Source organism: Mustela lutreola, chromosome 9 (assembly GCF_030435805.1).
Source record: "Mustela lutreola isolate mMusLut2 chromosome 9, mMusLut2.pri, whole genome shotgun sequence".
Lineage (NCBI taxonomy): Eukaryota > Metazoa > Chordata > Mammalia > Carnivora > Mustelidae > Mustela > Mustela lutreola.
In genome coordinates, this window is record NC_081298.1 from 133,511,921 (window position 1) to 133,537,048 (window position 25,128).

The window sequence follows — 25,128 nt, forward strand, 5'->3', positions numbered from 1 at the left end:
GACAAAGGGGCTGGGCATCTGTTAGCAGTCCACAGTCCACAGGGAACTTTTTACACTAAAACTGCAAATTATTTATTTATTAAAACATTTCTTATTTTTACATTTTGCCCCAATCTCAGTGCTATCAAAGGATTCGCTTTTATTCAAATTACTTGTAATATAATGGAAATGGAAATATTTCATTGGTTAATTGTCCATAGTTTTCCACTGAAAATTTGGTGATCCACTGAAATTTGGTGATTGAAATACAGTTTATTATTTTAGACTGATTTGGTGTATTTTGGAGACAGAGATTGGAGTTATGCAGAGGCCAAAGAATGTCAGGGATTTTCAACAACCACTAGAAGCTGGAAGAGAGGCACGGAACAGATTCTTCTTCAGAGCCCCCAGACCATAGTGACACCTTGATTCCAGATTTCTGGCTTCCAGAACAGTCATAGCATTAATTTTCATTGTTCTAAGATACCCATTCTATCGTATCTTGTTACAGAAGCCCTGTGAATTATAGAGGAGAGAAGTGCATTTAAATTCTGCATTTGACACTTAGGTTTACAATCAAGAATATTCTGCCAGTGAAATAATAGAAAGATAAAGTTTTCTACAAATAGATATACCCCCTCCTACCCCCTCCATGAGAACCAGTGGACTTTGAGTTAAGAGTTGGATTCAAGAACCAGCTCTACTATATATTAGATGCAGTCTTGGGCAAATCACCTAAATTCCCTCCATGACTTGATTTCCTTACTTATAAATTTGGAAAGATTTAAAACTCTACTTAAAAGTGGGTCTTCAGGGGCGCCTGGGTGGCTCAGTGGTTTGGGCTGCTGCCTTTGGCTCGGGTCATGATCTCAGGGTCCTGGGATCGAGCCCCGCATCGGGCTCCCTGCTCCGCAGGAAGTCTGCTTCTCTCTCTCTCTCTCTCTCTCTGCCTGCCTCTCTGCCTACTTGTGGTCTCTGTCTGTCAAATAAATAAAATCTTAAAAAAAAAAAAAAAAGTGGGTCTCCATGGGGTGCCTAGGTGGCTCAGTGGGTTAAACCACTGCATTCGGTTCAGGTCATGATCTCAGGGTCCTGGGATTGAGTCCCTCACTGGGCTCTCTGTTCAGCAGGGAGCCTGCTTCCCTCTCTCTCTCTGCCTGCCTCTCCGTCTACTTGTGATCTTTCTCTGTCAAATAAATAAATAAAATCTTAAAAAAAAAAAAAAGTGGGTCTCCACAGTTCTAAAACTCAAGATATTGGGCATCCACAAAATTTTGAATAGTAAAGGAATAGTGCTAATTTACATCCAAGATCATATTGAGTAATTTTCTTCTAACTGAAAACTACAGGCACACCTCATTTTATTGTGCCTTGCTTTATTGTGATTTGCAAATATTGCATTCTTCACAAATTGAAGGTTTGTAGGAACCCTGCATTGAGCAAGTCTATTTGTCATTTTTTCCAAAAGCACATGCCATTTTGTGTCTTTGTGTCATATTTGGTAATTCTTGTAATATTTTAAACTTTTGAATATTATTATATTTGAATTGCTATATCTCATGATAAAACTTTGATGAATGGAGAATTATTTCTTATGGATGAACAAAGAATATGGTTTCTTGAGATGGAGTCTACTCCTGCTAAAGATGCTGTGAAGATTGTTGAAATGACAGCAAAGGATTTTGAGTATTACATAAGCTTAGTTGACAAAGCAGTAGCAGGGTTTGAGAGGACTGACTCTGATTTTGAAAAAAGTTCTACTGTGGGTAAAATGGTATCAAGCAGCATCCCAGGCTATAGAGAAATCATTCATGACAGGAAAAAGTCAATGGATTTGGTAAACTTCACTGTTGCGGTATATTAAGGAATTGCCATTGCTACCTCAACCTTCAGCAACCTGATCAGTAAACATTATCAAGGGAGGACCCTCCACCAGCAAAAAGATTATCACTCACTGAAAGCTTGGAAGATGGTTAGCATTTTTTAGCAATAAAGGATTTTTAAAGTTAAGGTATGTGAAATTTTTTACATCATGCTATTGCATACTTAATAGACTACAGTAAAATTAAATAAAATTTTTATAACACTAGGATACCAAAGGATTTCATTTGACTTTATTTCAATATTCCCTTTATTGTAGTGGTCTGGAACTGAACCCACAATGTCTCCAGTATGCATGCCTGTAAATTAAATAAATGGGTTTGGGTTTTGAGTTTATTTTATGAATAATTTCCTTAGAGACCTTTCATATTGTTTTTTCATAAAAAATCAGATTAGGTACATTGATCACAGTACCATTGCTAGAAGTAATCTAAATTCCTTTTAAGATTTCCCAGACTGGTTTATAGATGGCCCAATAAAATTGAGTATTAGTAACATTGAAATGTTAAACAATATTTTAAAATTAGACTTATTTAACACTTTGTCAATGTAATGATTTTTTAAATTTGGCTGTACTAGTTAGACAAATTTTAGGTTTGCAGCACAGACAATGTTTTCAGAAACATTCAGTGATCATAGATCTTAGCAATTTCAATTATGGAGATTGTAGCATAGTATTAGAAATTCAAGCATTTTGATTGTGGATTGGATGAAAAATAAGACTAAATGAAAGGTTAACTGTATTCCTTCTTTAATATATTGTAGGCCCTGGTATTTATGAGGGCTATGTCTTAAGACACTCTTGACTCTCCAATATATGAATATCCACTATAAAATTGCTTTCCTGGTAAAGTGGCCATATAATATTGCCTCCTTATAGAGTATGAAGTGAGACAATAAATTAAATAAGAACAACAAGGCTACATTGAACTGCAGACACAGGATAACCCGTGGCCTAGATTTACCAATTTGGTTATCAGTTACAAGTGCCATCTTTATGGTTGCATAAGATTCACATTGTGCTTTAGCAAAATGGTATATTACTGTCATCATAATCTTTAAGATCATTCACAAATAGATACAACCCAAGTATTTAATCTATAAAGGCCACATGCTATTGAAATTCTGCTACCTGTAATCATTATAATTTTCATACATAGATCTATTCCTTGAAAAATAAGTAACTGAAACTTGGAATTATGGTTCTTTTGAAAGCAATTTGAATCCAATGAATGAAGGTCAGTTTTGGGTTTTTTGGTTTTTTTTAAGGTTTTATTTATTTATTTGAGAGAGAGAGAGAGAGAGAGAGAGAAAGAGCGAGCGCAGGAGAGGGGAGAGGTCAGAGGAAGAAGCAGACTCCTGCTGAGCAGGAAGACCAATGTTGGGCTGGATTCCAGGACTCTAGGATCATGATCTGAGCTGTAGGCAGTTGCATGACCAACTGAGCCATCCAGGCTCAGGTTTTTGGGTTTTTTTTTGTTTTTTGTTTTTTAAATTTCTTTTCAGCATAACAGAATTCACTGTTTATGCACCAAACCCAGTGCTCCATGCCATACGTGCCCTCCATAACACCCACACCTGACTCCCCCAACCTCCCACCCCCACCCCCCGCCCCTTCAAAACCCTCAGATTGTTTTTCAGAGTCCATAGTCTCTCATGGTTCATCTCCCCTTCCAGTTTCCCTCAGCTCCAGGCTCAGTTTTGAAAAAGCTAAAATTTACTCGTCTTTAGGAATTCCACATGCATGTTTACAAGTAGTTCTTTCTAAATACTTCTAAATAGAGAGAAACTCTTTCTTAGGAGCTAATAAACATATTAATCTAAGAGAATGGTATTATTTATGTTTATGCTCTTTCTATCCAAAAAGCTGTGTGAATGACTTGCCACTTCGGTGGAGAGGAAAAAATATACTAACCCTATTTTTATTCTCATTATCTTTATTATTCTCATTATCTGGCAGGTTTGTGCCAGATAGAGCGGAATATCTTAAAAAAGCATTTAGAGATAACTTAGTGCTTGAGTTAATTTCCATGAACACCATATGATTTATGAAAGGAAGAGGAAGTTAGACTTGACAGAAGGAGTTTCTAGGCTTATTTGGGCAACAGTGTTTACAATTGGCATTAGACACTGCAACTGAACTACCTTTTGGCAAGTGTTGCAATAATTTCCAACACAAAGAATGTGTTTTTTTTTCTACTGTTCTACCCTATGTATTTGTCCTGTTCTTGTCTTTTCCTTTTTTTTTTTTCCTTTTCTCTCTCTTTTTTTCCCATTGAGAAATGAAGGCTGTTCTAGATTTAATTTTTTTCCCCCCGCTGTTTGGTAGCTCTCTTGGACATGGAGATAGCTTTTCAAGGCCTTCATAAACTTTGAGTAGTTTTTTCTTTTATATTTTCTAAGGGAAATGTTATTTATTTTTATATTTTGAGAGAAATTGTCAATATGTTAGGGAACACTGAAATCCACATGCTACAGATGTGAAGATTCTTTGCCACTCACTCAAGCTAATTTTTGTGAAATAAATTCCAAAATTCAAACATTAAAACTTACCATATTAAACAATAAGTGAAATATCTTCAACGAGCTATTGCTTAAAAGCCTTTTGATGATGATATCATCCCCCAGTAAAAATTCTGCCAGCTTACAAAACAGTCAAAATCTGACTACATTAAAGCAAGGATCACACTTTGCAATCATGTTTTAAAACCAAGCTAACCATGCCAGTAAAAAGCAATGAGGTTTAATTTCCATCAAGAGTTAAGAGGTTTTTATGCCCACACAGTTTATGGATGTGATGTGATTGTATATATAAGTAGCACAGAATATAAATTATATCCTTTTGCTCATTGCCATGTATAGTTAGAACATAATAACAGCAATAAAAAGTTGCAGGGAGCATCAGTTCTGATATTTTTGCCCTTTACAAACATGCTGATGCATTTTAATACACATACTGACACAAAATCTTTTGCACTTATAGTCTTGCCTGCTGTTGAGCTCTGTTTCTGCTTTTCCAACTAGAAAAAGTCTAGCAATTTCTTCAGTGCAATATAGCTAAACCCAAACTTCTCACCTTTCTTCTATGGTATACTCTTAAATGAATATAACCTCTCCATTTGCCTTTTCTATCAATGGTATCTCTATTGACTTTCCTAATCATTTAGGCTTTAATCCTAAAAATCATTGGTGATTCCTTACCCACATGACAGCACAGCAGTATCAAATTCTAAAAACTTCTTAAAAATTTCTAAAAATATCACTCCCATTTGTATTTTCCTTTCCATTTCTATGGTTTATGCTCAAATACAGGTCCTTAATATTTCTGATTCTATGGCAATGGATCCTAATTTTGCTAGAGATCATGCTCTTCCACTTGTTTCCAATTCATCCCAAAAGTGGCTGCTAGGTGAATTTTTCTAAAATGTTATTTTATTTTTTTAAGATTTTATTTATTTATTTGACAGAGAGAGAGAGAGAGAGACAGAGATCACAAGTAGGCAGAGAGGCAGGCAGAGAGAGAGGGGGAAGCAGGCACCCTGCTGAGCAGAGAGCCTGATGCAGGCCTCCATCCCAGGACCTGGGATCATGACCTGAGCTGAAGGCAGAGGCTTAATCCATTGAGCCACCCAGGTGGCCCCCAAATTCTATTTAAATGCGTCTTTCTCCTGAAGCACACCCACAGATATAATCTTTCCTATAGCATAAAGTCCACACTTTTTTTTTAAGGTTGGAATTCAAGGTTCTGAATACCCTAAAATCAGTTCTTTTTTTCTGTCTATCTTCTTTTACCTCCTTATAAAAATAAAAATATTCTCTCTCAAATGCACTTGCTTACTCACTATTCCCCAAACATACCTTACACTTTTGTCTATACCTTTAGTCATGCTCTTTTTCGTTCTTATCTGGAATATATCAACTATTCTTCTTATATCCAAATCATAAATATTCTTTGTGATCCCTTTAGATATACTCCAATCCTTAAGGACTCAAGTCTTCTGAACCACATGTATAGGTATCATTTACATAATCTATTGAAAATGACATACGAGGTTTTAAAAAACTTTTATATTGTTATTAAGGTTCTTATTGTTAATACCTTGGCTCTGTGTCATAACTCTTGGTATGATGTCTGACACAATATTGAATAAATAATAAATATTAGTACTTAATGATTGTTTCATTGATTAAAACTGGCTCCCAGGGGTGCCTGGGTGACTTAGTGGGTTAAAGCCTCTGCCTGCGGCTCAGGTCATGATCCCAGGGTCCAAGGAAAGAGCCCTGCACTGGGCTCTCTGCTTGGTGGGGAGCCTGCTTCCCTCTCCTCCTCTGCCTGCCTCTCTGCTTACTTATGATCTATGTCTGTCAAGTAAATAAATAAAATCTTGAGGGGAAAAAAAAAAAAAAGAACTGGCTCCCAGAGTAAACATCTTTGAGTCCTCAGTAATGAGGGCCTTATTTGGCTATACTTAGCAGCACCATTAAAAAACTTAGTGATAGGGGTGTCCGGGTGGCTCAGTGGGTTAAAGCCTCTGCCTCATGGCACAGGTCATGATCCTAGAGTCCTGGGATCGAGCCCCACATCAGGCTCTCTGCTGGACAGGGAGCCTACCTCCCCCTCTCTCTGTGCCTGTCTCCCTGCCTACTTGTGATTTTTGTCTGTCAAATAAATAAATAAAATCTTTTAATAAAAATATTAAAAAAAAAAAGAAAAAACTTAGTGAAGACAACTGATGCAGAAAAGAATTAGGATATATAGTCACAAAAATAGGTTAACTATTATCAAATGAGGATTAATGAATAAATATGTATAATACTTTAAAAAACAGACTTAATAGAAGAGTAACCCTCTAACAGAGGGTTAAGGAATTTATCCAAAGTCATATAGATAGGAAGCTATGGAATCAGGATTCAAATCTTAAACTAGTTTAGTTTCAGAATCAATGCCTTCCTTTCTTCCCCTTCCTTCTTTCCTTCCTTCCTTCCATGGGTATAAAAGATAGATACAGAAACAGATAGCATTCTTGAACTTACAACACAATGAAATATATCACGAGATGAATACACCACCCAAGTAAAGAGGACTGAAGCGTGAATCGGACTTCTGAAGTACAGAATTCATAGTCTTAGTTCTTAACCTCTTTCTGCATGGTCTCTTGGTGGATTTCTGCACATTTCTCACCACCTTCAAGTTCTTACTATGATTTCAGTTTAAACTGATTCAAATATATAGCATTCATTCCCAAAAATCCATATCAGGGAATAAAACAAGAAGGAAAGAAAAAAAAAAGCCTAAATTTTGTTGTTTTTTTTGACAGTTGAAGTACTTTTCTTTCCTTCTTTTAATTATTTAAAAAGACAAAAGTAGTTTTGTAATTCTACAATTCCTTTGGCAAAGTCAGTAAAAGTACATTTCTTGACAGAGTAGTTAAGCAGTTTTGGCCACATGCAAATCCTTACGGTCTTGTAGATCAGTACTGGGGAAGAAATGTTACAGGAAGGGCTCATGGTGAAGGATGCCATAGTTTAATTTCTAGCCCTCTGTTTGCCAGCCTCCACCACCAAGCTGTCCTGCAGACACACCGACTACTATTTGGAGTTTAAACTGGCTATTTTGTTTCCATATTAAAGTTCCCGACAAAGTTTGACCTTATATCAGTACTTCAAGGATGGGTAATTACAGTTTGAGACAATTAGTTTATAAATCAAACCTAATGGAAGCAGTCTTTTCTTCGGTGGCATGTAGATATTGAAATACTTGGCCTTTTTAAAAGAAGTTATTCAACCAGAGAGGAGTTTGAAGAGCAAAAGTGGAAAAGATATTGCTATTATATTACCATGCAAGAAGAGGGCTATTTAGTAGGAAGACACATTCATATTTAAGTGTTCATGACTATAAGCCTATACTTTTTTGGAAGAGCATGGCACCCAGTCTGATATTGAGCACATATTCTGTACAAAATATTCTTTGAACTGAAATATTTTTGTTTCCACCCTCCAGAGGTTCATAAGCAAAAGCCAAGGAGAAAACCTCTCTGCCTTTTTAGACTTTATTTTTTGATATAGAAATTGGATGGTCATACAGCATATTAAACTAAGATTTTATTTATAATCCTTTGATTATTTTATCATTTTTATACTGGAGAATGTACCTACTTATTTTTCCTTTAAATTTCAGTTAGTACAACTTGGAAATGCATGGTCACGGCGCTTCTGCTTCTCCTTCTTATCTTTCAGTTTTTCACATACCAGAAAGAGGACCTTCATCTCAACCATGATTACTGTGGTTCTGTCCCTGTTAGCTACATATTATATTCCCAGCTAGCCTTCTTTCAATAATTTCTTAAAGATGACATTGTAACCAAGTAACCCTTATCCTGTGTAGTTTTTTTTTACATCCTGACTGGCTAGTTCTTCCTGTAGCCAGATCCCTTGGGTCAATGACTTTCCTGATTAATTCATCTTTATTCTTTATTCCTACTGCTCAGTCTAGTGCTAAGGCTATTTCTCTACTTCTTTGCTCTGAGAAAACAGAGCTCTGTTTTTCTGGACCTTAGGTCAATTTTTGTCTCCTACTTGAAACTATTGCTCTGAGTCCACCAAATCCCATTTTTTAAGACCAAGTTCAATTCTGTCCTCTGGTGATACTTTCTTGCCTACCCTATCTAGAACTGATTTCATGATTCTTGAAATTCCTTATATTATTTATTTCTTAATATACTTATTTTATATATTACTCACTTGATATATATTCAACCCAACAACTAAAAAAAAATTATCTATCATATGGTAGAACCCATGTTATACTTCAGGAATACAAAAGTAAATAATGTAATTGCTCCAACTGTCAGGGAAATAATAATTTGTTGGAGAAGATAATATATATACAACTGACCATTGTGTGATTTTGTAAGTATTACAATAGATGTCTGAAATGCTATAGATATGTGTATGAAAAAATAACTATTATGGTTAGGGAGAATTTTTATTTTGTTTGTAAAAGTTTTGGTTTATTTTTTCTTTTTTTTTTTGTTTTTGTTTGAGAGAGAGAGCACGAGCAGTGGGAAGTGGCAGAGGGAAAAGCAGACTCCCCTCCCCACTCAGAGGGAACATGATGGGAAGCTCAATCCCAGGACCCTGGGGATCATGACCCAAGATGAAGGCAGCTGCTTAAATGACTGAGCCACCCAGGTGCCCCAGGAAAGGGAGTTTTATAGAAAATTATAAGCTCAGAGAGATAGAATAAAAGAATGTATTCTTCAAGAATCAGTTTGAGGGCACTGTTTCTTTCTGGGCCCCTTCTCTAAGCTCCCAGACTAGATTTGATTCCTTCTCTTCAATGCCTGGGTATAGCTCTACCGTGGCACATATGTATTATACTATAATAAACCCTGTATGTCTGTCTCTTCTGCTATGCTACAAATTCCTTGAAAAAAAGATTGTGCTTGTTCTTCAACAATACTAAATTTTTCAATACCTAATACTTAACAAAAATACTTTTATGTCTTCTGAAATCAATAACAACAAAATGAGTTGGGATTTGCAAGCACTTTTTTGTGGTAGAGGTGATAGATACTGGAGAGGGAAATGGCGAGGCTGGAGATCAGGCTGGAAGGTAGTTTAGGACAAAGTTGTGAATGGCTGATTAGCCTATATAGTGGGCCATGTATGTTTTATTATCCTTTTTATATGCATATTTCTTGCTAGAATACATTCTTTAGAGACAAGGATTGTATTTTATATGCCATAATATTTACTTCAGTATCAGGCATACTTCCTTGCACGTAATAAATGTTCAGCAAACCAAAGGGGAGTTAAATCACTAAAAGTGAAAGCATCCACTAAAAGTACTTTAAAAACTATGCTATTATTCCATTGTCTATGATTATTTATTGATAGTAAAGAGTGATTACACTCTACTCTAGAGAATGATGGAAGAAACATTCTTTTTATCCATTATTCTTCCGTGAACCAAACCTATTTCCATCTTGAAATCGTAGAACTCTGAACCAACTTAAAATATTGAAGTAGATACTTTCTTTTTTTGTGGCAAATTCTGGATTCTCCACTCCTAATAAGTATCAAATGAGATTAAAACAAACTAATACAGTTTTGTTTTGTTTTTCATTTTTAAAATTTTTTTTACATAAGGTTTTTACAGTATGTGCTGGCATCAATATAAAGTTGTCAAGTTGTTTTTGACCTCAACCAGACAAGATACAAAAAACTACCTGGCTGGCTACAGCTCCAATCCTGTTGTGAGAATTGATGGCATAGTAATGTATCTGAACTACTGGAAGATAGAATCTGATTCAGAATTACACTGGTAATGATTTAACAATGGGCTTTCTAGAAAGGAAGAAACAAGCAAACCCTGATTTGTGGTATTTGCTGGTTTCGGTGATGTAAGTACTTCTGTCATGGTCCAAATCCAAGGTACTCACATAAAATTTCTGAAGTGTATGGTTAGGAAGAGATGATGACTGTCAGTTCATCTGAACCTGTAGGAGCTAGCCCAGCACATAGCAAATTTGATGTTAATAATAACTACCGTAATTTTTTAAAAATTTAGTGCACACCTACTTACATGTCGATCACTCATCTAACTGGTGTATTGCATTTAATTTACACAATAACCTATGAAGTATGTTCTATTTTATAATTTCCACTTATTTGAATCTGTATTTCCAAAAGGTTAAGCAATTTGTTCACGTTACACAGATAAGAGGAGGTGGAGCATAGATTCACACACAGATAATTTGATGCCAAAGCCTAATCACCTAAACACTATTCTGTATTTCTTTCAGGATAAAAAAATTAAATTATGGTTAACATAGTTTTCATATTAAATATATTTTACATTTAATGCAAATGTATAATTCCTTAAAAAGTGGAGGTAAATGGTAGTTCTATGAATTTGCCATGTCCAGCTAATTATTTATTGTGCAACCAACCAAAACAAAGTGATTTGTCTCAGTGGAAAAACTGTACAAAGAGAGAAAGCAATCTATGTAATTATAAGTTTGTATAATGAAAAAAAATGATAGACATTTTACCATCTCAAAATCTTAAAAAGATTTCTTGGGGAAAGTTAATTAAAAAGAATTCACAATTAATTTTTTAAAAAGCTGTTATTTACAATTGCATGAATTCCAGAAATAATACAGACTCTTACTTTTATTTCAGCAGCAAAGAATCTTTTAATTGATGCTGAAATTTATTAGAACATCAAATGGAGGTTGTAAATAGCTGAACATTCCCACCTGGTTTTCTAACACTGAGGTTTCAAGAGAAAAGTTATTTTTGACTAGCTAAACATGCAGTAAATATAATAGTACATTAATAAGGTAAGATTTTAAAATGAAAAAGAAGGGATTGCAGATAAAACTGTAGCTGTAAACTTTGGACTCACTTCAGAAGACTTCGAGTAAGGCCTGCCACTCCACCTAAGGTAAATGAACCAGTATATGCCCAAGACTGAAATTGTGAAATTGCCTTATATATTTAAGGAAAGGTGAGAGGTTTAGAACTGCAGGAAAGAGAGTTGTTTTGGAAGTAGACAGAAGAGCTGAAAAAACAGTTCGGAGATAAACTATGAAGAATGTTGTATGCCCAACTGAAGAGTGTGTATTTTATTCTTTAAGTATCAAAAAATCAAAAGATATTCTTAACGAAGTAATAACGTGATGAATATTTTAAGAAAAAAAAGTCTTATAGTAAGTAGTGTTGAGTAGAAGTTGAGGGGGACTAATAAAAAATTTAGTTTACTACAATATTCCCAGAGATGATGACAGCCTAGAATAAAGCTGAGATAATATGGATAAAGAATAAGAATTAGTTTCAGGGTCATGTTTGATGTAAAATTAACATGATTTAATGAATGTCTACATAGGAGTTGGATTTGGGGTAAAGAGTGAAAGAGAGAAAAAGTTAAGAACACTGAAAGTTTCTAGGGTAGGAAACTGGGGGAGATAATGATGTCATTAGTGAAAATTGAGAATAGTGTGATGATTTATAGTGTAAAGTATTTGCACACACATTGTCTCATTTAAGATTATATTTATGTTATAAATTACCATTAGAGCTCTTCTGAACGCTTAATTGCTCATGAAGATATACACGCCATCATGGTTTTCCGAAATATTTTCCCACCTAGTGCTTATTAGTGACTTGAAAATGTGCTATTTATATTACATCCAGCCATATTTGTTTTAAATATTTTTAGCAGTGATGATATTTTCCTCTTTAGCCCCTGTATTTGGTTTACATTTTTTTTTGTTAGTGGTTCTTATTAAGTCTTGAAAAGTTATTTGTTATCTTGTCAGTCTAAAAGTTTTAGGTCTAGTATATTTATTCACCATGTATAAAATTTACTGGAGACATAAAAGAGAAAAACTGCCATATCAAGTATCTCGTCCTACCATTAAATTTAAATAGTGCTGGGCACCTGGGTGATTCACTTAGTTAAGCACCAGCCTTTGGCTCAGGTCATGATCTCTGGGCCCTCAGATCAAGCCCTATTTTGGGCTTCCTGTTCAGCAGGGAGTCTGCTTCTCCCTCTGCACCTCCCTACCACTCATTCTCTCTCTCTCTCTCTCAAATAAATAAATAAAATCTTAAAAACAAAACAAAACCTTAAATGATATTAAAATCAGTACTATTCAAAGTCGCCTGGGTGGCTCAGTTGGTTAAGTGGCTGCCTTTGGCTCAGGTCATGATCCCAGCATTCTGGGATCGAGTCCCACATTGGGCTCCTTGCTCAGCAGGAAGCCTGCTTCTCCCTCTGCCTCTGCCTGCCTCTCTGTCTGCCTGTGCTCAGTCTCTCTGACAAAAAAAAAAAAAAAAAAAAGTCAGTTTTTGGCCCTGATGGTGGTTTAGTCTCAAGCAAGTCTCCATTTTTAACATATAAAACCAAAACCGAAACAGGAAACTTAAGATACTCTCAAGACACCACTAACCCTCATTTGGATTGGTAAAGGTAGAGTAACAATAATATTCTGTTGTTTCTTTTTTTTTCCCTCCTTAACTGAAGTATTCAGTGTGAGGCATTGGGAATTTAAAAGTGAATAAATCTTTGGCCTGTTAACATAAAATCTGCTGGAGAGGATGTAAACAACTCCATAGAGTAAGATGCTTTAAGGGTTATAATTCAGTTAAAAATAAAGTTCGATAGGAACTTTATTTATACAGGTAAGGGTGCAAGTCATTCTGCCCAGGGATCCAACAGAGCAGGGAGGAGGTAAAGCTTTCACAGTTTAAGTCACTTTTGAGTCCAACCATTTAAGGCCTGGTATTGGCAACACAGTGCAAATTGTAAAAAAAAAAAAAAAAAAAAAAAAAAAAGAAGAGAAAAAGAAAGAAAGAAAAATGAAGCCAAAAAACACAAGGTAGGACCTAGTTGTGAAGATCTGGCATGCCATGCTAAGGACATTAAGACTAAACATTCTAAGGTACTGAGTGAACTGATGACTTAACTCTAAGGGGAGCCTGTGTTGTATTTTCTGTATGGGTTTACTTCATGCTCTCGTTCATTCAGATCTGGACTATAATAAGACAGCAAACCGAAAGGAAGGGCAGGTGCTGCCCTCAAAGCTCAGGTTACTGCTGTTAAGGAGGTAGGAGCTTTCAAAGAAAAGGCATGTAAGGTCATTATGTGACATTTGGAATGGGGTTGGAAGGGTCGATAAGATTTGAACAAGTCTCATTTGTATTTTTGATTCTGATGAGTTGAAGATGCAACTTTTTGCCTTTCTCACTTATAACTAGTGTATTTTCAAGATAACATTTAAAAAATAAAGCAAAAAAACACATAATAGTTTGAACGGGCATTGACTGAAATGACAGTGGTCATTAATGTAATGTTTAAATAAGTATGTGCAAAAAAAGACTTCTTGTTTCTGTCTTCATTGCTAGAAGTTTCTTTGGGGTAGGAAAAAACAAACAAACCTACAAACCCTGTACATTTTTGTACACCTAACAGGGTCTTAGACCCAATTCTCAAACAATTGTTGAATTCAAATAATTCTTTTGGGTTTTATTTGAATTCTAGTCCTTAAACAATCCATAGGGGTTTTGTTTGTTTGTTTGTTTTTTATTTTTATTTCTTTTCAGCATAACAGTATTCATTGTTTTTGCACCACACCCGTGCTCCATGCAATCTGTGCCCTCTCTAATACCCACCACCTGGTTCCCCCAACCTCCCACCCCCCACCCCAACAATCCATAGTTTTTAAATAATAGTATCATGGCAATCTAAAAAAAGAGTATGTTCTTGGAAAACTAGTAAGATGAAGAAACAGATACCAAGTTACAAATCAATCTAGAATCACAAAACTATGGCATTTAATAGAAAGCTTGTTCTTGGGATACCTCCCTGGCTCAGTAAGTAGAACATGTAACTCTTGGTCTCAGGGTCATGAGTTGGAGCCCCACATTGAGGATAGAGGTTAAAAAGAAAGAAAGAAAAAAAGAAAGGAAGGAAGGAAGAAAGAAAGAAAAGAAAGCTTGTTCCTAATATTATGTTAGTGCACTGTTAGCCAAGCAAGTCAGTCCTTATGGGCTGATCACAAGCATAGAACAGACTGCATTTGTATGGAATGTAGAATTGTGGCAAGTCTGTGGTAAAAAAAGGAATGGAATTCAAGATACATAGAAGCAGCACTTTGAGAACTCACTGATGTATAATTTAAGCAATTGCCACGTTCTTAATGTTGATGAAGTGCTTATACTGCAAGGCTTTCTACAAATCCAAGCAAACATTTCTCTTGAGGAATTAACAAGCCAAAGTAATAGCAGATACCCAGAATTGAAATCACAATATCTAAGAGTATTCACAAGACTGATGAACATCTTATTACGTAAAATAGTATGCTAGTCATATTTTGCCATATATGCTCCCATGGGTTCCAAAATTAGGATCCCTCAGGCACATTTTTGTGGTTCTTATAAATTTTACCAGGGTACATAAAACTGACCAACTTTGAAAAGACCATTAAGGGGACTGAGGTTTTTGATGAATGAACAGTAATCATGTATTTCTTAATAAATATGTACATAACAATAATAATAATAATAATAAACATTTTTGAAAATCACTTTCTTCTTCGAAATTGACAAAAAAATCAGAGCTGACTTGAAATAATAAATAAATTATTCTCAAAACAGAGGAAAAAGAAAAATAATGTCCGCACAATTTATTAGGTAAGGAGTCGAGACTGTATCATTATTTATGCTTACAGTAACTGGAGTAGTTGAACCACAGTTTTTATCTTTAAGTTCTTTTATCCACAATGTTGGGGAAGGAAATCCCACAGCACATATGAAAACGATTTTTCTACTGTTGTAATGTGAAGATTAATAATTATCTGCGTAATTATTTCCACACATTTTTCCCCTAAAATATTCTGATTGTTAAATATCAGTGCCTTCTTTCCCCTAAACAACACTTTATTAGTGAGGTGGAAATCTGATTTTAAATGCTACTGGGGTGATTAAGAGTCTTTTTAAAAAATTACTCCTGACACGGAGCGGTTGGGACCGGCGCTCACAAAACTACACTTTTTTTTTTTTTAACTGGAGAAGACGCTCTAGAGCAACTGTGGAGAAGCCGCTTCTGAGGTAAACAGAATTTTAGAATTTTTAAAATAAAGTTTCTGTTTTCAAACTTGAGAAGAGGGAAAAAGAAAGAGAGAGAGAGAGATCCTGACTTTCCCCTTAATTCTACCAAAGGGAAGAAAATATTTAGAGCCGCTACGGTCCAGGCACCAGAAGAGGCGCTAAAAATAGACAACGTAACCGCCCTAGGTGAGCTGTACTTTGAGGGAAAGACCAGGAGCTCCCCGGCTCAAGGCAGAGTGGGGGCGGGGCCTATTCGTGGGGCGTGTCAGGGGCGTGTCACGGGCGGGACTTTTTCGGAGTCTGGGGTCAAAACAGCCTCAAGGGGCGTGTCAGGGGCGTGACCAGGGCGTCGAGGGCTGGGGCGAGGCGGAGTCGCCTGGAGCCTACTTCGAAGACCAGCCCGCAGGCACCTCAGAACGTCTCGGTTCGCAGTCATGTCGCTCACGCACTGCAGCGCGCGGGGTGCGGAGTTCAGGGAACCTCTCTGCTTTTTACCGCCTGTCGAGGACCCTGATTCCCAACCCCCTAGTAGTAAGCGGCCACGTCTAACGGAACCGGGCAGTGCCTCTGAGGCGCAGTGGAGGCTCCCTTTGGTGCCTCGCTTGTCTGAGGTGGAAAAAGTCTGGCAGTTGCCGCCCAGACCCGTCAGGGCGCCCTTTGTTTCAACTAACGTGATTTTTGGTCACTCCACAGACTCGTCTGCGGGGAAACCCGTCAGTGGGGAGCAGATAGCTAATCTGCGATGCCAAAATGGCAAATCGGAGATGAGTGGTTGTTTGCAGTCTCTCCCCTCACAAAGTTTTGATTCTGGCTTGAGGGCTTCTGGAAGGTCCCCTGAAGCAGGGCTGTGTGACAACGAGGTTTTCAGGGCGCACTGCGGCGATGGCGCTGAAGCCCAGGCCGGTTCGCTTCTGCCCAACGCCTCTCTACACGATTTACCTGGAGTTGAGGACGCGGACGGAAACCAGTATTTAGTCCAAGGGAGAGACAATATTCAGGAAGACCACTGTTGTGTAAAACAGACAGAAAACCTATTTAGGGATGTCACCTTTCCCAAGGAAACCAAATCAACATTTCATGATATTAAGAACAGGTGTAAAGTTGACAGTGTTAGGCCATCAAATAAAAAAGAAAATAACATTTCAGCATCAACACTAAATATCTCAAAATCTCAAAACCAGCCCAGCATAGAAATCGCCAAAGCCAGCTATTTTAGAGATAGCAGCACAATAAGTATCCCTGAGTTTCCAACTGATTTAAATAGCAAAATGTCCTCCGTCTATTTAAAGGAAATAGCAAAGAAAAAGAATGACAAAAACGAGGCATATGTTAGGGATTTCACAAACATTTACTGGTCCAAAAATAGACCTGATGTTAAGAAGCAAAAGTTACAGGATGATAAAAACATTGTGGAAGCCGATGCAGAAAATATTTTTTCTGCATGCTATGAAAGTAACCACCAGTCACTCAGCAACCAAAATATTTGTGTGAGAAAAAAAGACTTGATCAGTTTAAACTACTATAACCACAGTAGTATCATATCTGATGTAACAGACTCTGAAAAGGATTTCACTATAATACTAAGGAATGCAAACTTGGGAGAAGTAGAAACATGCCTGGACATTTACATTTTTACCGGATCAGAAAACTCTCAAAGCCAGGACTGTAACATTAGACATGTTTTGGGAAAAAAGGGGGCAAGTTGTTGGATTATGGATAATTACAAGACTCAAAGTGAAAATACTAAGACAACTGGAGAAAAAATGAATTTTCTACAATTATTAGAAATAGATAATTTAAGCAAAGAAGATTATCACTATCCAAAAGCCATGAAAACACATGAAAAACAACCCAAACCGCTCATGGTAGGAACACTTGGTAGCCAAAAGGCTTTAGTAATTTTATTTTGGTTAAATGGTAAGGGAGAAAATGGTAATATGCTAGAGTTAAAATATACTACACAAAAAGACTTTCATTTAAACAATATTTTTAGAAGTTTCATTATGGCAATTTTTTATTTTCATGAAAATATTTCAGGAAATCAAAAAGATGATAATATTTTAATCTGGTGTGAAAATTTCAAGGATAAAAAGGAAACTGATCTTCAAAATCTAATAACTAAGAATATGAATGTCATTAGAAAGAATATGTTATGCATGTATTTACAAACTAGTGCTTCAGAACCTTTAAATAGCATATTGAAAAACAACATAACGTCTTTGCTCAGTAACTGTGAATCTTTAATGAGAATTGAAAATGATTCTAAGTTAGAGGAGCGATGCATTGTCAAATGGTTAGTGCATTTGCATTTTTCAAAAAACATAGAGGAAAATCATATTGTAAAGCTAGCAAGGATTTCAACTTTTTCAAGACTATTAGAAGATATGAAACCTATGTTAGAAAAAAAGTTATTTAAAACTGATCAAGATTTTGAGGAGTCTAAGAAAAAAACCATCAATTCCTTTTGTCTGACAACTAAAAACAAACATATTCCAATTTTTGAAACATACGAAAAAATTCCTCTTTTAATGGATTTTGATGATGAGGAGGAAATTTCTTTGACAAAAGAAATTTACAAGAATAAGAGTTTTCCTGAACAATTCATAAATGAGGAAAATTGGGTTCACTGTAGTCCTAATACTGTTACAACACATGTTAAGTCTGGCTCTCCATTTATACAGAAAGGCCGTAGACACGTTAGTGAAAAATTTTATGAAATAAATACGTACAACCCAGATTTAGACACTGAAAGAAAACAGGAGTGTGCTAAGATTAGTAGCTTTAATTTAAAGTGCATATTTGAAGATTTCTTCACTATTAGGCAACTGGCCATACCAACAAACCCCGACTTAAAACATAGTGAACAAACCAATCCTAGGACTCTAATCGAAGTGCAAAATGTTATGAACTTGCTAAGTGAAATCAAAGGAAAAAAACATGACTTAATTTTGAAGGCAGAAGTAAAAGTCATGGCACAAAGTTTACCCAACAGTTGTCAAGTTAACAAAGATATTAAGATAGAAAAGGAAGAGAAAAGTAATTTCTATTCAGTGGATGGCATGTTTTCTATGCAACCAGTTTCCTTAATGAGTAAAAAAGTAAATCTGGAAGAAACGAAATATGTTAATCAAAATAATGTGGCTGACAGAAATGAATATGAGAGTGTTTTGCAAGACAGTGAGTTGGCTACTTCAAAGCATTTTCATCCAAAGAATGATTCTACAGAATGTGTTAATCATCAATTTGAAACTGATTTGAGTCTAGGGAACAATGAATGTTTTCAGGACTTAACTGCTGAGTGTTTATCAACAGAAGCTCTGACAATAGTGAATGATTGTGAGATGAAGAGTAAATTTGATTTAGTACTTGAAGAACTTCATATGTTTCACGAAATTAGTAAGGAAAACAAAATTCCAAGTGCTGTGGAAACAAACAATGGGCAAGAAAATTACTTTAGAGAAAAGAATGATATTGAAGAGGTAAAAATGGAGATAAAAAAAGATTTGAAAATGGTTACAGTCAACAAAGTATGTGAGTCTTCCTTGCTCTGTGATGCTAGAACATGTCCTAACATGCCTAAAAGACACCGAAGTTTATTTAAATGGAAAACAATACCCGATCGTGGAGAACAGGAAGTTCCAAATGAATATAGCTGTCCAAGAACCCTGGAAGAGGAATTTTATTCTACGTCCAAGGAAGGTATGAAATTAGTGTTAAAACGTTTTTTCTCATGATTGAAAACAATTGTTGCCTTTTATCTGTGTAGGCCAAATACATAATTTTTTGAAAAAAGGAGAGCGAGGTAAAGAGTAAGACAATATTTACAGATGCACATTATTTTCCTATGAAAGCCTGGCTGGTCAAACACTAAATAATACCCTGAAGTTGAAGGACACAAGTGATGAATTTTTTTAAAAGGAGCCTTGGTGAGACCTGCTTCTGCTTCATTTATTTAATATTAGAAGCCAATAGGAGGAAACATTTTTTTTTTTAAAGATTTTATTTATTTATTTGACAGAGAGAGATCACAAGTAGGCAGAGAGGCTGGCAGAGAGAGAGAGAGGAGGAAGCAGGCTCCCTGCTGAGCAGAGAGCCCGATGCGGGACTCGATCCCAGGACCCTGAGATCATGACCTGAGCCGAAGGCAGCGGCTTAACCCACTGAGCCACCCAGGCGCCCCTAGGAGGAAACATTTTTGAGAAATTAATTTATTTATAGTATTAACATTTTGTGTAAAAGTTACTTTTTGCTGTAACATATTGATTTTTATTTGCAGACTGTGAAAAACCTTCACCTAAAAGGCCTGCTTATTTCTCTGATGAACTTGAGGGAAAATCTACTTATTTACTGAAGGGAGGTAAGATTTTTGGTTATTTTCTAGAATACCTTCAGAGATGATTTTTGCATTTTGTATTTTTTAGCATGAGGAGAATATCCTCAGGTTGTGAGAAGATAAATACAAAGATTTATCACTTTTGTAACCATTAAATTTTACTGATGCACATTCCAGTAGTTATAAATCAGTTAAAAATTAAAATGCCACTTAGAATATTGCTGGGAAATGTGCTCTACAAAACCATAGTTCTGTATTTGCAGTGATGCATTGCAATAACTAGGTGATGAAGTGTGTGGGGTTTTTTTTTGTTGTTGTTTGTATGTTTGTTTTGTTTGTTTGTTTTTTGGCTAATATACACATCTAATGTATGTAACATTAATTGGCAAAACCAAAAGAGGCATTTATCTAAGTTGGATTTTCATTGATGAGATGTTATTCCCAATTACATATTTTTTTGTCTATGTTCCTTATTATGGGGATTTATATATGGATACTTTATTTAATAATTAAAAAGTTATTATCGCTTAGATATGTTAACATGATCTAGGACTATGACATTTAAAATTTGATTAGTACTAAAGAATAAAACTAAAGAGAAGTTAAACAACTAACTTTATCCATTGCCTAAAAGGTCTACAACACCTGAATAAAACACGCTAAGTTTAATATTCAATTTTTAAAATTTTTAAATTTATTTTAAAAATTTCTTTTCAGTGTACCATAATTCATTGTTTATGTACCACACCCAGTGTTCCATGCAATACGTGCCCTCCTTAATACCCACCACCAGGCTCACCCAACCTAATATCCACTTTAACTTGTGATACCAATGGGAGTGAGGTAGAGGTAGGGTTGAAATTAGGAAATTGTTTTCTAAATGACTTTTTCATATGGTCAGAAATTGCTGGCATTACACCACAAGACTAGATCTAGAAAAAGTAATGATATAGGTGAACATATTAACCAAAACATCTTTAGTCATGCATTATTCCTCAAAATATTTTTCCTGAACTTTCGTCATCTGTAGGATGTATCCTTGATAACTTTATTCAGTCACTTGAAAACTGTACCTGTTTCTCTCTTCTTAGTTTACAATGAGATAATCTTAAAAATTAATCCCATTCCTTGGAAGGTCAAGAGCCCCTAGGTAGTCTCTTCTCCTTTGAATAAAGGGAATAATTGAGAGAACGATACACTGAGATTCAAAACAAAGTGGTAGCATTAGCCTGGAAAGGAAATAGGTTGTTTCTTCTAGGACAAACAGGAAGAGATTGGGTTTAGGCAAGTATTTTGAGATAGAAAGGAAGAAGAGTAGGTAGCTCATACTCCTATTGTCATCATGGTCATAATTGTAACAATGGAATGGATATATGAGGAAAATTGAAGTATGTACACAAATTGGAAAAGAAATGTTACATTTGTTGGGAATATCTGAACCCATAATACTCTAGTGCGCTTTTACAAGAAAAAGAGCCTTGTCATGAAACATGAAAAATCATATGGACAGTCAGAGTTATTTAGTACTATGTTAAGACTGTCCTCTTGGATTTACATTCGAAGTGCATAAAAAAGGAGTGATTTTCCTGAGACTTGTTAAAATCCATAGTGTAAGGAAAAAGTTGGGAAATGGTGTGAAGCAGAGCTAGCAAACAAGGACTAATTCTGCCTCGGTAGAGTGGGTGACTGCTTATGCAGTGTGGTCTTAAAGGCATTGGGAAATGGTTGGCTTCACAGTGATGCTGAAATGTTTTTTATATTTATTCAGTTGTCATCATGATGCCTCCAGTTAAATCTACCTCTGATATTTCCAGTGCATCCGGATTCACTCTGTTTCTCTCTCCTTTCTCTGTGGTTTAGAAAATGAAAGTAGTTTGAAATTATTTTGAACATGTGAAATATGACAGCCAGTCAGTGCACATGGTGCTTTATATATCATTTAGCACCCAAACTTCCCTAACCTGAAGGTATATACAAATCACCTGGGTGTCCTGTTCAATGATTCTGATTCTTTTGTGCGGTAGGCCCCAAGATTCTGTATGCCCAACAAGCTCCTAGCATATGTAGATACTGCTAGCCTGTGGACTGTATTTTGACTTGCAACAATTTAGAAAACATTTGAGTTAATATTATCTCTAAAAGATTACTAATCCATTTTATGGATTTTTTTAAACACTGCTTTTTTAACTTATTTAAGTTCAGTTAACACTGAATTTTAACATAAATAATTTAATGCTTGAATGTTTAGAATTGTTAAATAGTACAAAGCAATAAATTAATCTGGTGGACAATAATAATAAAAGTAATAATAAAATAATAAAATTACTTATAATATAAAAGGAGGAAATCCAAGGAAACAAAGAAGCATATCCTCATAGCCACAGCTTGATGACTCTTTAAGGGCATATGCTTTGCAAAGAGCCTGCTGTTGATACAAAGTGGTTTGGTGATTTCCTACCCATTGCAAAATTACCAGAAGTATCTTTTATATTAGACTACGAAAGAGGAAAGCTATTCTTTGAAAAAGTAATCAAGTAGACTAATTCTTGCTTTGTTCTGAAATCATAATCTCATAATGAAGAAGTTCACTTAGCATAAATTTCTGAAATTATCTAATTTATAAACAAATCCAGTGTATCAGAAATGATCCAACAATTTTGTTTTATTTGGACAATCCCTTTTTCTGTAAAAACTGAAAAAAAACTAGTAATATGCTTTTTCTCTTACTTTTATAATTAACTTTATACTTTTAATGTTGAACAAAGTATCATAAACTGATTTATAACTATTTTTGTGGTTAAGTTCTTTCTCCCTGTTTATATATAGTTAAACTTTGTATTTTATTTCATTAATGTTTACATAGATAAACACACAGTTTCTACTTGGTTCAGCTTAGTAGAAATCATGCCGTTTATCTTTTGTTAAAAGTATTATTAAGTTGATTACACCATTTTTAGTAAAATATGCTATTATATTAAGATCATACTACTTGATTGAAGCTGGCTTAAAGTTTGATACATTTTTAGCTTTACATATGTACCCCACTGTTTATTTTTTTTAAAGAAGCATTTGGAAAATTAAAGATATTTTTGTGTTTCATTATCAAGAATGTTGATCCTACCTGTCTGGTCAACCGTTCGTTGTCCATGAAATGCTTTGAACTTTGAATATGACTGTATGATGTTATATAAAAATTTCAAAATTAGAGCCCTCCATTTATATATAATAGTGAAATGTATTTGGTGCAGTATCGTTGATAATAATCTCCATTAGAAGCCAAATGAAATCATTCATAGTATAACCTACAGTTAAGCTTCTAGTAGAGAAATGACTTGGTTTCTAAAGCCACAACATCAAGTTAACTGTATAGTTTTGCTGTTGTTAAGTCAAACTGCCAGACTGGAATGTTGATTTTATTTAGTTGCTATCTTATGTGGGCAAGTTACTTAACTTCTGTTGTGCTGAGGTTTTCACATTTTAAAAATGGAGATAGGATAAGCAAACTGATGCATTTAAAGCACTTAGCTCAGTGACTCAGAAAATATTGCTAGATGTTGATGAGAAGTAGAATTTTTTAAGCTTAGAAACTACAAGTAATTTTTATTCCCTCATGCACTTTTATTGTCTTATATTTTAGGTAGTAATTTTTCACATGGAATTTCAAGAGTACTACCTCTTAAGACCTGCAGTCGACCAATAAGAATTGGTTTGTCAAGAAAAGCTAAGCTTAAACAACTTCATCCTTATTTGAAGTAAATGTTATGAGAACTTAAAAGAAGGCACTGGACTTTAATATTTCAAAACATTTCACATTTATAAATCTTTTGTCTCTTACTTTGGTTAAATGCTTTCTCCTGGTTGAGAGTTTTGAGCTTTATTTATTATGAAGTATGCAGAGGATTTAGTGTGTGTGTGTTTTTTTGTGTGAATTAGATAATTGCCTTTAAATGTTTAAAAAAATTTCATTCCTGTTTTCATATTATTATAATATGTACATTAAAATCTTTTCATGATCTCATAAAACATGTCAACTTATATTTCATGATATGTATGTGTATAAAGCTTTTATGGAGAAGAGTGATATAGCCTTTATAGGTTTCTCAAAAGGATCTGTAATTCATAAAAAAGGTAAAAAAAAAGAAAAGAAAAAACAAAACACCGTTTCAATCCACTTTCCTTAATTTATCAAGTGAAAAACAGAGGTGCAAAGAGGATGGGTACGTTTTTAAGAACACAGAATTAGTGTCTGGATTGGGATAGAGGCACTCTCTGAAGAATTCTTTCCTACTTTTCTTTGCATTCATTTTATAATTTTTATTTCATTCCCCAGAGTCTATCTTTGACCCCAGAGCAGAATTATGATCATGTAGTTAATACCTAATAATTTATTCATTCATAAAACAGATACATTTTAATACTACCATTGTGTTAAATTCAGAGATAGAATACCGAAGAAGATATGTAAAGAGCCTGCTTTATGGAACTAATTTTCTCTGCTTGAGAAAAGAAATGTAGAGGTAAAGAAATGTAGATTATACATAATTTAAAGGTAGCCATCAGTAGAATAATTCTTTTCAAAACACTATACAAAGAAGTAAGGATAAAATAGGCTAAGTAACAAAAAGTAAGGGAAGGAGGCATCAAGAAAACATTAAAAAACAGGATGCATACAATACAGAAGGAAGACTAAAGGTACCAATTCACAAAACATATGTGACTGGATGGATTAAATTATCCTATTACAAGCTAGGATTCTGAAACACACTAAAAACATCTCAAATTCAGCTATAGTCTTTAACTACCATCCCCCAGCCATGTACTTTCCAACTTCAATATCTTGTTCTGATTTCTTTTTCCCGGGCAGAACTCACCACATTCTTAAACACTATAAACATCTTGTTAGAATGAATGCAAGTTCCTTGAAGGCAAGATTCTTTCTTCTCCACAAACTAGTATAGCCCAAGTGCCTAGAATAGTATCTGACCTTTGTAAGTACCCATAAAATAGTGAATGAATGAAAGAATTTCTACACCTGCTCATAATTCCTATGTCTTTTAAAATTCTTCTTCTTTTGTATTTATCTGAGAGAAAGCACAAGCATGGACAGAGGGAGAAACAGACTCGCTGCTGAGTGGGAAGGAGCCCAATGCAGGGCTCAATCCCAGAACCCTGAGATCACGACCTGAGCCATCCAGGTGCCCCTTTTTGAATTCTTAATAGCTTATGACTTTGGGCAAGTCCTTATTTCTAAAAGCAGTATAACAATAGCTCATGGGATCATTACAAAGTTTAAATGAGCTAGTATATGTTATGTATTG

The 25,128-nt window shown here is 35.2% G+C and overlaps 1 protein-coding gene across 1 annotated transcript; it reads left to right on the top strand.

Moving 5' to 3' along the window:
* Window positions 1-15,911: 15,911 nt before the first annotated feature.
* Window positions 15,912-23,836, top strand: RAD51AP2 (RAD51 associated protein 2). Its single transcript, XM_059134222.1, has 3 exons — window positions 15,912-19,176; window positions 19,754-19,834; window positions 23,448-23,836. Exons 1-3 carry the CDS (start codon window positions 15,912-15,914, stop codon window positions 23,564-23,566), a joined length of 3,465 nt encoding a protein of 1,154 aa, XP_058990205.1. The 3' UTR covers window positions 23,567-23,836.
* The last annotated feature ends 1,292 nt before the right edge of the window (window positions 23,837-25,128 follow it).